General features: G+C 42.5%; 1 protein-coding gene across 1 annotated transcript; it reads right to left on the minus strand.

Moving 5' to 3' along the window:
* Positions 1–2,813: 2,813 nt before the first annotated feature.
* RPS24 (ribosomal protein S24) lies at positions 2,814–13,576 on the minus strand. Its single transcript, XM_088474936.1, has 6 exons — positions 13,452–13,576; positions 11,830–11,895; positions 9,094–9,303; positions 7,716–7,826; positions 3,451–3,474; positions 2,814–2,894 (listed from the first exon to the last, which is right to left on the minus strand). The coding sequence occupies exons 1-5, from the start codon at positions 13,452–13,454 to the stop codon at positions 3,472–3,474; spliced, it is 393 nt and encodes a 130-aa protein (XP_088331062.1). The 5' UTR covers positions 13,455–13,576; the 3' UTR covers positions 2,814–2,894; positions 3,451–3,471.
* Positions 13,577–14,238: the final 662 nt, after the last annotated feature.

Raw genomic sequence — 14,238 nt, forward strand, 5'->3', positions numbered from 1 at the left:
AATAAAAGTACAGACAGTCAGCACTAGCAAGTCACATACAATGTAGAAAGTCAATACTCACTGCACCTTGTCACTACAATCAACCAGCCAGATTTAGTGTCAGAGGGCTATAGCGCTGTGTACACTGACCTTTAGCCGGGGAGAGGTACACAGGGGGACCAACCGCACACTGCCTGCGAGATCTGCACTGCCCACCAGAGAAAAGATGGCCGCCGGAGACCTCAGAGGAGGAGTGGCCGCAGAAGGAAGCAGCTCAGTGTCACCAGACCTAAGCGGAATGGTGCACTGAGCTGAGGAACCGCTAAACAGGGAAGGCTGCCTCACCTGACTAGCGATTAACCCCAGGGTTGCTGGCTCCCGCAGCCGCATAACACCTTGGTGGTCCCACGGGGAACGCCTCCAGAGAGGGGGAGCCCGCTGCCACTTGCTAGTGCCTCCGGTCTGTCCCCAGAAACAGGAGGCATGCAACTGCATAGGTACTTACCTGATCCCTGGCGCTCCGGCAGCGGTCAAGGGAGAGCCCGTGCTATTACAGACTCTGGGGTCCCGCTGCGATCCCCAGATCTGTACTGGCGTTGCTGCGCCAGCGGGGTGAAGGAGTGGCAGCTTGGACGTCCAATGGACAGTCTGATGCTGCCACTCTAAAGAGTCCCTAAAAAAGCAAAAGAAACCCTAAAAATAAGCTTAGGGGCTGCGCTAGGTTGACCTGACTCCAGCTGGGCACCAACTAAAACGGATGAGCCTGTGGCTGGGGCGGAGTATAGAGGATGGACCCAGTGCATCCTGGGAGCAGCAAAAGCTTTAACTGTGTGGTGCCCGTGGATCCAGATCCAGCTATACCCCAAGGTCAACACTGTGGACCCCTATGGAATTGGAAGTAGAACTAAAATTTAAGCACAGGCATGTCATTGTTAATTACTGTCTCCAAGGAGGTACATGCAGTAGAGGAGCAAGATAAAGGCAGGACTACAGTGTGATTTTCTGGCAGGGCTGGGTGGGGTGGGAGTTACTCGCTCCGCCATAGCGTAGACACCAAGGTAGGAGACTACTGTAGAGGCTGCAGCAATCACCTGACGTGCTTCCCTGTGGCTCCACCCATGGCATCGATGCCATGTTATACGTTGTCATTATGGGGTTTGGAGTGTAGAATTTTGATAACAAAAATTAATTTATTCCATTTTGGAATAAGGCTGTAACATAAAAATGTGGAAAAAGTTAAGCATTGTGAATACTTTCCAGATGCACAATAGTTTACCTTTATTTGGGGTACAGGCAGATTTCCCCATTTTCACCTGCACTTGTCGCCAAGGAAACTTTTCAGGCGAATGGTGAATCGAGTCTTTCGTATTAGGATTGCACGAAAAATGACAGCCATGATAGATGCGAGAAGAGAAAAATTCGGGAGAACAAAGCTAAATGTTTTTCAGTGTAATTGGATACAGTCCTTAGGGAGAGATGTATCGAATCTTGGAGAGAAAGTAAAGTTGCGCAAAGCTGCAAAAACCGCTCTATAAATGAGTTAGAAGCCGATTGGTTACTTTGAGCAACTTCCCCAAGTTCTCTCCGAGGATTAATACAGATGTGTCCTCACATCTAGCATCCTTGGCGTTAAACAGCTCTTCCAATCGCGCCATGGTGTGACTTGGTAGCACCAAGCACCTTTTTACCTTCAAATGAGTCGTATTCGCACAGCAAAGCTAATAGGACACAAGCAGCTTCTGCTGATTAAAATTATATTCAGCATGCCTATATTATGTTCTGTGTATAACTGCTGGTGCATCTGCATACAAAACGCTGACACTAATGTAGCATTTTGCATGCAGATGCGCCTGTAGTCAAAGAATATAGGCATGCCGGATATCAGCAGAAGCTGCTTGTGAGTCCTAGTCACATTTGCAAAGATGCATTTGAAGGTAAAAAGTTGCACTAAAACATGCTCGGCGCTACAGTCACATCTCACGCATTATGTAACATGACTTGAAGAGGATAGCTGTAGGTGGACATGTACATCCATACATCCCTCAAGTTTTTTTTTTTTTTTTTTTTTTTTTTTAAAACCACAAAAACAGCTTCTCTCTCTCCCATGCAAGAGACTAGTACAACAATGGGCGCATCATCTCAAATCAGGCTAACAATACTAGTAATCTGAATTTATACTACACTGTTAACCAAGAGTTAACCGCTCTCCACAAATAAGACAGATAACCTCAAGTCAGTTTGTCTCAGCAGCCTAGGTAAACTCTCAATATCCTGGCCTATAGCGTTATACATCTGTAAGGATTCAGTATGAATTACCACCGGAAGCCCGACAAGGATGAAAATCCTGATCGTCCCCAGGTAAGTACTTACTAACCTATTCTACCCCCTAACCTTCCCTTACGGTTTCCTAATTCCCCCCTCTAAGTGCCTAAACCTAAGTCCCCCAGGGGGGGTTCCTAACCCTAACCCCCCCTAGCCTAAACCTAACCTCCTGGGGGGGTGCCTAACCCTAACTCCTCCCCCAGGAACCCTAACCCACCCCCCGCGCCGGGTGTCAGTCTCCCGGGCATAGGGAAAATGACAGGCGTCGGGATTTCGACAACTGTCATTTAACCCTTGCTGGGATTATACAGTCGGAATGCCGGCGGTCGGGATTCCAGCCATCGGCTTCCCGACTGTTTCCCAACTGTAACACAGAAGTAAACTGGTTTTGACAACACTGGTAACTGGAACTGCTGTATGTGGGGAACCACGTACAACATTGGAGTTAATTAGAAGTGAAGTACCACTTTAAAGTACATTGGTTCTAATGCAATAAATGATATGACAAGAACTCGATTTTTATAGTTTTTATTACAAGATCGGTGGTTGTAGTACAGTTGGCAGAAAGACCATCCCTGGATCCATTAATCCTTCTGTAATAAAAAAAAATATATATAGTTTTAAAATTATGTTGAAGAAACCTCTTTAACACATGCTAATCAAGATAGTCACAGTTTCTCAACCTGCATTGTACATACCCCCAAGGCACAAATTTAGAACCACATTTTTATTAGAGATATTTGAAGGGAACAACTAATTTAATGAAATGTTATACATTTTTGTACATTTATACAAATTAGGGGCTTTCAAATTAAATGAACAGGGGCTTTACATAAGATAAGTAGAGATATAAAAGGGTACTTAATACACCTTGGCTATAAGGGGGTACAACTGAAGAAGGTTGAGAAACCCTGATGCATTGTATTGTAATGCAGTGATTACATTACTTACTGACCGCCACAGTATAAACAATTTAAAAGTGAGGCCGATTTGTGCATAAAGCAAAAGAAAGGCTAAAGTGCAAGGCAATGCAGAAACAGTGATTTAATCTCATTCATTTACAGGGCAATCACGCCCAGGGGAATGATCAAATGCAGTAGAATAAATTATTTTCATGCAACCATGCTTATCAAAACTCTGGAAGTGTACCTGTGAGAGCTAGCCCCAGGCTCACTGAGAAAGGTAAAAAAACAAAAAAACAACAGGGTAAAAGAGAAAACATTAGAAAGTCATTACATTGATTAAATGCTACTGAAAACATTTCAGAAACAACCATAAAATAGAAAAAAAAAAAGCCCACACCTGAAAACCAGGTTACTTCTAAAACACAGCAGCAAATGTGATTAAACAAAAATATTTACCATGAAAAAAGACATTTACCTATTAATTCAAACATGTACTTTAGCATATGAGGACAGTTAAGTGCTTAATTAGTAAATCGTAGAAGACAAAAAAAAAAAAGTATGGAAACACACTGGACTTCCCATTTGGAAGCAGGCATACTATAACTGGCCATACACCAGACCAACTTTCCTCCAACCATCCAACTAGTTGGTTGAATAAAATCCAGTAATGTGTGGGAGTAAATGACAATCAGCAATTTGCTCCCAAACACCAGTAAACGGATGAAAGCTGTTTTCTCTGGGGTTAGGTTATGGAGCAAATGGCCGATTGTCATTTGCTCCAATGCATTACCAGAATTTCATTCCAGCCAACTAGTTGGATGAAAGTTAGTCTGGTGTATGGCCAGCTTCTGCCAACCAACTTTTTTTTTCCTCTTCATTGTCAATGGAAAGAAGTCACATTTTATTTTAATCTTCTTGTACCAGATGAAAGTATTTTTACTTTGTTTAATTTGTGTCACATTTCTGTACTTTTCATGCTCACCACAATAGAACACAAACAAAGGAACTTATCTCAAATACAATAAGGTGTGGTTAAAAAACATTAACATTGGGCTCGATTCAATTCAGCGCAATGCTGAACAGCCCCAGGAGGGAGCTCCAGGAGCTATTCAATTCAGCACGCTGCTTCTCGCACTCCCCTGTGGGTGCAAGTAGACACCAATCAAAAGTGCCAGGCGCGAGGCTGTTTTCCAGCTTAGCCTTGTGGATAACACTGTAGTCGGAGAATGCTGGTTCTCGCGACTAAACACCCAGGTTAAGTCGCGAGAACCAGCATTCTCCGACTAAGGCCCGTATTCAGTTTTCCGTACGCAATAAAGTTTTGCCTGCCGAACTTTGCCTACATCGCGTATTTTAGCCGCAGAAACTTTGTGCACGTACCCGCGATGTGCCCTATTCAATTCCAAAAAACGCAAAAATGGAGACACGCAAAGTCAGAACAGGTGAAAAGTGTTGTCAGAATCGGGAAATTATCCTGAACCTCCAAGACGATGCAGAAACATTGGGGATCAATGTAGTAGTGCCTGATTAGCCCAAAGTAAACTGTTTGGGGTACTTAAGTTGGTAAATTGGAGAAAATAAGCAGTCTTCAAATTTGGGGTACTTGAAACGAGTGGTGCAAGCATATTTAAATGTCGCTAAAGTGACGTTATAAAAATCGTAAAAAAACACCTTAAGCACCTGCAACCAAAAAAAAAAAACAAAACACCTCACCCATACTTGCAGACTCTAAAAGCCTATTTTGCTGAATTGAAAAGCATCTGGGAGCTCCCTCCTGGGGCTGTTCAGCATCGCGTTGAATTGAATCGCAGCCTATGTGTACTTTTAAATTAATACAAAATGCAGAACACTTAAAAAGGGAAACAAAATAAATTCAAAAAAAGACTTTGCAAACACCAGTGCACTACAGTTAAAGTTTCCTCTGTTCTGCAAAAACATGCAACATTGTTATAGTGTAAAATAAATTCTGCCCGTCAGATTAACTAGTACCATCTTAATGCTACAATGGATCCATAGCAGCTGAGGTCTCCAACTTATGAGTACATAACCTATGGGGGGGGGGAGGGCATACATCTGAGGCACATTTCCCCCCCATTTGAATAGTTCCACCAACCAACAATGATCGGTTATCGGTTTGGGAATCAGCAGAAATGCTGCATGTTAAAAATCCCTGATTCAGAAAATATTGGGGGCAAAAATCAGGTAATACAGATTATTAAAAATGTTGAATACTTCTGATTAACAGACATCAGCAGGACAGGGAACTGATCTGTCGAACATGTATGGGGGCCATAACAAACAACTTATATGTATGGTACTCTTTTATGAGCCTTAGAGTTCAGAGCAAAAGCAGCTTAACGCTGAAGATTTGCATCTGGGCAAACCATAACCCTCAACACTGAAAGTTTCTCCGTCCACCCAAGGGAGATTTGAGGGAAAACTTGTGATGTCAACACTACTGTAAATGGCCGATACGCGCGCAGTCGAGATCATCACTGCAATGCCCAGCAACATCGCTTTGAATTCCAACACACACTGCTAGAACACTTAAAAATAAACTCTGCCCGATAATATAAAAAGTGCGGGGTAAGTGCAGAAGGAAACAATTACAGCAGCATGTTTAGGAAAAATTAACAATGAAGTGTACAGGCCATTAAATATGCAGACACTAATGCACCTCGGAAGTAGGCACCCAATATAGTAAAATTTTCTATTGGGAGGATAATGCAGGGTATAAGACTTCAGAAGTTCATTTGATAATCTACACACAGTGTTATGATGCTTTACAAATCTGGCTGTAGGAAGCCCTTTTTTCCTTACTATGATAGTTTACACAAAACTGCATCTTAAACATTCTAACGTGAGCTATAAAATGCTTAGGGCTTAAGACATGCAGCAGTGTGGGGAGCACAAGGTTTCCACAGCGATCACACTCATGCAGTCACTGTACCTGCTGATCATTTCTGAAGGAGGCATCCAAGAAAGTGTGAAACAAAAGCAGAGATCAACGCCCAGAAAAAAAACATTTAATACACTATAGCAGTGTTTCTCAAACCCGGCCCTTAAGGAACCCTAAAAGCTAGCTACAAACCAATTTTGGTTAACCCAAAAATTTTTGTACAATTTTTCGGCAAGTGGAAAGTCCCAATATCTGTGGTACAAACTATAGTTTAAATGAAAAAGCTGCTGACTTTCAGGCTCATGGATCAATAATTTGCATATATCTGCCCACAAGGAGGTGGGTAACAAGGAAATATGGCCCAATTATCGCGAATGTGCACTACACGATATAAGAACCTTTTAGCTGGCAAGTGGGACCAATTCTATAATCAGAGCATGTTTGTGGGTTTTTTTTACTTGACCTCCTGTTTATAGGCATATCTGGCCAATAAATCTAAAATGTACCCAGTTAACAGTGCATGTTTTCCATATCACCTAGCTGGAGCACAGGTGTGCTAACTGATTAACAAAAGATCTACAAGTGGACCAAATTTATTCCCAAGGTTATCTTGAAGACATGCACTGTTAAGATGGGTACACTATATGATATTATTGGCCGATCTTGCTATTCGTGATGAATCACAATGACCAATGTACAGTGTGCACACCCAATTCATTGTGTGATAAATTGTGTGGTTGCATCTTCTCATCAGATGTGCTGCACATCACAAGGGAAGATGCAGTCCACGAACATTAATACTGTAACAATACATCATGCAGTCGGACAGCAGATTGTGCAGTGTGTACACGTGCACAAGATGACGTTACAGCGTATCGGCCCTTCTCAAGATTTCCAGATCGTTCAGGTATATATCCTTCTTTAGGGTCCCACGGGGGTCAGAGTTGAAAAACACTGGTATTTAGCAAGTGATTGTTATTTTGTTTTGCTACAAGCAGTTACACAACAAATTCAAGAATATTTTTCTTGCTCTCCTTGTAAGTGCAGATACAAACATTACAATTATGGATACCAGGATAATGTATTATCTGATCAGAAAATATTATATATTTTATTTTTAACAGCAATATGCCCTGTAGCAAATCCACGTATGAACATAATACTTGTAATGCACAACTGTAACCAGCTTTGCTCGTCTCTGCCCAGTAACAATCTTAGCTGTAAGCATTTGTGGAAATGTTTAACTGCAGAAAAAGGCTAAGTGCAGCAATAGGAGCAGGCAAACATGCAAGTGCCGGTCCTCAAAGAGAGACGAAAAACACAGAATGCCAGCAGTCCTCCTGGGGACTTTGGCAGATTTCAAAAAGTTATTTTTGTTACCATATTAATCTGGCATCCTTTCACAATTTACAGCTTGTCCTACTCAAACTGTAGAATGTGGTCAGTATATTTTGTCTTACTAATGTCACAGCTCCTAGCAAAGCTCATCTATGGTCACCTTTACCTTCTGAAGTCCAAAAGTGAGAGAATGATTGGGATGAGAGAGACATGAGTGGTTATTAATGAAACATGACTTCGTAGTGGAGGCTGCACTGCTGTTTGACGCTTACCTTTTTGCCAGCACCGACTGTTGCTTTGGCTGTACCCCTGACTTTCTTCATTCTGTTCTTCCTTTCTTTGCGCTGTTTCCTAGAAGTCTTTTTCTTCTCATATAGCCCATGCTAAGGAGAAAACATGTTTTGTTTTTTTTAAATAATGAGAATTTCATTATTGGTACAACAATTCCCAACCCTGTCCCATAAGCTGGGTACACACTATACAATATATTTGCAGATGTTGTGACCTGCGATGGATCACAATGTCCAACGTATATAGAGATAGAGTACCCCTAAATCCACCCAATTTGTTTGATGAATTGGGTGGACATGTCTTCACATCTGATGTGCTGCACATCAGGTGGGACGATGCCTCTAACAACGCAGTGTTGTTACATTAAGCAAGCAGCAATATATCAAGTCGCCATATGGTGGATCGTGCAGTGTGTACGGCGATGTGATATATTATAACATAGAATCACTGAGTCAGCACTTCCCTGAGGTGTGCCCCAGCTTAAGCACCACTGACTCAGGCTTTGGACACCTCAGCGGCAACTCAATTCTGGTATCTAGATCTTTATAATACCTTGCGCAATGTAGACATATGGAACTCCTGCATGCAGGTGGATTGGTTAATAATTAGAGTACATTTATAGGGTTGTGGAATTGAGGTGAAGTATCTAGAATTGGGGCAAGCGTAGTATTTTTATCTCTAAAACAATTAGAAATGATCTCTGTTGCCATAATATACACATATATTACTGCTTTGGGACAAGAATACCAAAACTAAAGGATTGCAGCCTAGTCATGGAAAGGATAAATTTTACATTTTAATAAAGTTAAAGAACACATCCCATATTTTCTAGCTAACTGGTGATGTTAAAGTATTAGCCATTAAGCACTATCACCTTCTTGCAACAGTACTGGTAATGCTACAGTGTGAGCTTATCAATCTATGAAGAGTGACACCTTAAACAGAGGTTCCCAAACTAGGTCCTAAAGGCACCCTAACGGCCCTGGTTTTAAGGATAACCATGCTTGGACACGTGTGACTGAATTAGTACCTCAGTCAATTTGATTTAACCATCTGTGCTCAACCATGGATATCCCTAAACCTGGACCATTAGGATGCCATCAATAGAGAGTTTGGGAACTTCTGACCTTAAGGAATAAGGCCGGGTACACATAAGAACGACATGTATTCAGGGTACACTGAGCAAAATGGATATATTGTTCCGATCTGCGATGGAACAATATATCACCCAATATATCTAGTGTGTACCCGGTCTTCGCTAGTAAACCGTATTCCATATAGATATGAGAGGAAACCGTACTATACAGAGAAAGCACTGTAGACTCATTTTAAGGCTGAAAACGCAACAAGTCCAATTACCCTGGCCAGTCTGTGCTTGGGTTCATTTTTCTTTGCGTAGTCTAAAGAATCGTAGATCATGCCAAATCCAGTGGTTTTGCCTCCACCAAAGTGAGTCCTGAAACCGAATACAAAGATCACATCTGGGGTAGTTTTGTACATTTTTGCCAGCTTCTCCCTAATTTCAGTCTTAGGAACAGTGGCTTTTCCAGGATGAAGGACATCTATGACCTGCAAGAGAGTATCCCATTATTATGACAGCATCAGTGACACATGATCCTAAAGCTCATTTGGTTACCACTCATTGATTTCAAGTTGTCAGACTGAACACAAACCTGGACTTCTACACACTAATTAGTTCTGACTACACATAAATTTACAGAGGATAAGTGTACACTTAAAAAAAACATAAACTAATAGTTTATATGTCGTAAGACTACTATAGTAAAATAGCATAACTACAAACTCTGCATTCCTTTGATTAGCATAGTTAACACTGAACTATTATTTCCAAATAGCATTAACATTGATATAACAGAGGGCATAAAAAATATTCATGACAAGGAAAATATAAGAGAAATATATATATATGTATATTCAAAAGTTTGGACACCATCTGATTCAATGGTTTTTGTTTATTTAAATTATTTTCAAATAGTAGATTAATACTGAAGACATCAAAACTATAAAAGAACACATATGGAATTCTGTTGTAAACAAAAAAAAAAAAAAAAAAAAAAAAAGTGTTCAACAAATCAAAATAGGTTTTATATATTTTAGATTCCTCAAAGTAGCCCCCTTTTGCTTTGATGTCAGCTTTGCAAACTCTTGGCATTCTCTCAATCAGCTTCATGAGGTAGGCTCCTGGAATGGTTTTGAATTAACAGGTGTGCCTTGTCAAGAGTCAATCTGTGGAATTGTTTGCCTTCTTAATATGTTTGAGACCATCAGTTGTGTTGTGCAGAGGTAGGGTTAGTACACAGTGGACACCACTATTTGATTGCTGTTGTAATCCATATTATGGCACCAACCACTCAACTCAGTAAAGAGACGACAGTCCATCATTACTTTGACATGAAGGTCAGTCGATACGGAAAATTAAGAACTTTGAATGTATCCTCAAATGCAGTTGCAAAAACCATCAAAAGCTATGATGAAAGTGGCTTCTCATGAGGACCGCCCCAGGAAAGGAAGACCAAGAGTTACCTCTGCTGCAGAGGATAAGTTCATTAGTTACCAGCCTCAGAACTGCTACATAACAGCACCTCAGATTAGAGACCACAAAGTCTTCAGAGTTAAAGTAGCAGACAAATTTCAACATCAACTGTTCAGAGGAGTCTGCGTGAATCAGGCCTTCATAGTCGTATTGCTGTGAAGCCACTACGGAGGATGAACAAGAAGGAGAATTGTTTGGGCCAAGAAACACAAGGAATGGACATTAGACCAGTGGAAATCTGTACTTTGGACTGATGATTCCAAATTTGAGATTTTTGGTTCCAACCGCCGTGTCTTTGTGAGAGACAGAGAAGGTGAGTGGATGGTTTCTGCATGTGTGGTTCCCACTGTGAAGCATGGAGGAGGAGGTGTGATGGTGTGGGGGTGCTTTGCTGGTGATTTACTCAAAATCCAAGGCACACTTAACCAGCATGGCTACCACAGCATTCTGCAGCGCCATGCCATTACATCTGGTTTGCGCTTACTGGGACCATCATTTGTATTTCAACAAGACAATGACCCCAAACATACCTCCAGGCTATGTAAGGGCTACTTGACCAAGAAGGAAAGTGATTGAGTGCTGCGTCAGATGACCTGGCCTCCACAATCACCCGACAAACCCAATGGAGCTGGTTTGGCATGAGTTGGACCGCAGAGTGAAGGAAAAGCAGCCAACAAGTGCTCAGCACCTCTGGGAACTCCTTCAAGACTGTTGGAAAGCCATTCCAGGAGACTACCTCAAGAAGCAGATTGAGAGAATGCCAAGAGTGAGCAAAGCTGTCATCCAAGCAAAATGTGGCTACTTTGAGGAATCTAAAATATAAAACATTTTGATTTAACACTTTTGTTTACAACAGAATTCCATGTGTGTTCTTTCATAGTTTTGATATCTTCAGTATTAATCTACCATGTTGAAAATAATTTAAAATAAACAAAAACCATTGAATAAGAAGGTGTCTAAACTTTTGACTGGTACTGTATAGTGTTCCCTCTAGCTCCGGCGGCAGGCAGGGCGCCGGAGCTAGAGAGAGCAACCTTGTGCACGCGCCGATGGCGTGTGCACGAAAAGGGGGCGTGGTCATGAAAAGGGGGCGTGTCTATAAGACGCGTCCCCTTTTCGTCATACTTGAGGGCGTGCCCGGCGCTTACGGACATGCCGGGCAGCCCCCAAGCACTGCAGAAAGGGAGAATAGATGCCGGGCGCATGCGCCTGCCGTCTATTCTCCGGCGGTGACCGGGTCACCGCATGTTTGTCCACCCGCGGGACACTGCGTCCCGCGGGTGAGAACATCTCCCGCAGGCTGTTAGGGCAGGGCGCTTTTTGCCCTCCAGAAGGAGGGCAGGGAGCCGTGCCCCGCTAAATCAGCCTAGCGGGAACGCTATTGTATATATATTTGACAAATGCTACATGAGCATTGTTGTGTATACAGACATAGTTAAGGAGATAAATATACTGTAACAGATGTATTCTTGAAACACTAGCAGATTAGGGACCAAAACCAAGACTGTCCAAATTACACTAATCCCCTTAATGTTTGTTACCATTTGTTTCCTCTGTAGGAGTCGGTTGGTCATAAACTTCCGAGTTCTTATGGTCACGCTGTCGTTCTGAAAATAAAAAGTTTGTATTAAACGCTTATTATGTTGTGGTATATATTAGTTTGACACAAATTTCAGCCTTATTAACAATCCCCAAAATGCATTTGAAGGCTATACAAATAGATAGTTGACTCAGTGATGCAAAATGTCTGTACAATAGGGGAATTCTCGAACCTAGGGGGCAACTCAATTAGGCGCACAAAGTAACAAACGGAGTCCCACAAGAGGTTAATGCAGGGCAAAAATTGCAGCTGCGATTTGTTTGAAATTCCATTTCAAAATAGTTAAAATCCCATTATGTGCACACCTTCATGAGCAAAAGAAAACCCTTGTTTTAAGGTAAAATTGTTTTAACAAAATGCTAAAGCTCTGAACGATTTCACCACTTTTTCATGATCACATAAGCTACAAAACATAAAATGAACACGCAACATTGCCACAACGCCCAAGAATTGTCACTTACAATTGAATTGCGTGATTGTTGGGACTGTACGCATCAATAAAAATAGCTATGACAGGTGACTTCTAAACCTGGATACGCACTATATAATACATTGTATGATATTGTTCCAACATGGATCGGAACAATATATCGTACACAAAGTATGGTGTGCAAGCCCGAAACGTCATCAGTGACGGTCATTCATTGCATTCTCATTCGCACTTCTAATATGGCAGATGGGACTATGCAATGAACTACGCAGTGCTGTGCTATGCAGCATGTAACACCTAACAGTTGTACAGCAAATCATGAAGTGTTAAAGTCGCACACAATAACACCATTGACTGGGTCACACTACATGTGTACTCTGAAAAGTGGCAAATTAGATCTATGGAAAAGTGGAAACCACTGGTAAATTAATGCTGCCCTTACAGGATCTCCCATTAGGGAAGAACTTGGGGTTTCAGGAAACTAAATTGAAAACACTTAGGGGCATATGTATCAAAGCTTGATGTGAGACAAAATTGTGAAATATATATCACCAATCAGCTCCAAACTATCATTTCTTAAACACAGCCTGCAAAATGTAAGGTAGAAGCCGGTTGATTGGTTGGTGATATATATGTCACATTAAGCTTTGATACATATGCCCCTAAAGCTCCCTAAAATACACAGCATGTGGCCACACAGGGGCCATAGACAACACTAAGGGCCACACTTGGAGCCCAACCTCTTGTGTGACCAGGTCACAGCAGCACAGGGCATGCCCAGCAGCCCAGCCTCAGCGTCAGACCCCGCTGCAGCAGACGCCTCGTCCTGAGACCTATGGGAACACAACCAGACCTGTAACATACAGAGAGCTACGGGGCGCAGCAGAGGTTGGTGGGGGACACGGTGTCACTGGGGGCTCAGGCTACACAGGAGCACTAGGCCTCCAGCAGCTGAGCTCATACACTGCAATGTATATGCCGCTACCCGCAGGGCCCCCCAACCACGCAAATCCCCGCCAGCCGTGTCAAAGACATGACAGGAGGACATAACCTAACAACCCCCAGCGCCCTGCGAAGCAGGATGCGGCGGATGCCCCGCGGATTGGAACAGGCGCCCGGGCTGCGGGACTCACCATCTTGGCGGCGTCTCTCAGGGAGGAAGGAAAGAAAGAGCGAGCGTCTCGCAGCCAATCATAACGCCGGCAGCAGGGGGAGTGGGCGTAGTTACGTCGTCCATTCAGAAAGCACGGACTGGACGAGTGAGCCGTCAGTCATATGCCCAGGCTCCACCTACTCTTTTTGAACGCGCCTACTACGCAAGACCTGTTGTGTATAGTATAATACTAATACAGGGTAGAGCTTATTTCCCCTTCATGCTAGGGACCTGGAAGTGACGTCAGTGAGGGCGGAAGTGCAGTTCATGTCCATTAAGGTCCGTAGCGCTGTGGAAGCAGCTAAATCCCCTTCCATAGATTGACTATGACGTCATCAGCCAGTGTCCTACGTCATTCCCTACCATCCAAGTGGGCACAGAGGGGGAATATAACCATGTGGCCAGCGGTTAACTTTCTTTTTTTTGGCTGACTCTGTGGGCATGAAACTTCACTTCCGCCCCTAGTACACGTCACTTCCAGGTACAATATCTGAAGTGGAAATAGTCTGTAGAATGGTTGGTGACCGGAGAGACTCAGCTTATTACATGCACAGAAACTTACCAGAAAAATATACAGATTGTAGTTGTAACTGATCATAATGGCAGCAGCTCCCTAGTAAATCCAGTTTATGTTTATCCATTGTAGATGAGATACTTACAGGGTACTTTTACAGTGCATAAGGGGGACTGTACATCTCTACTAAGGTCATTAATACATAGCACTGATCATTTTCTTATTATTATTATTACCTACCTAACATGAATCA

This window comes from Taudactylus pleione, unplaced genomic scaffold (assembly GCF_031769625.1).
Source record: "Taudactylus pleione unplaced genomic scaffold, aTauple2 ptg000157l, whole genome shotgun sequence".
Classification (NCBI taxonomy): domain Eukaryota; kingdom Metazoa; phylum Chordata; class Amphibia; order Anura; family Myobatrachidae; genus Taudactylus; species Taudactylus pleione.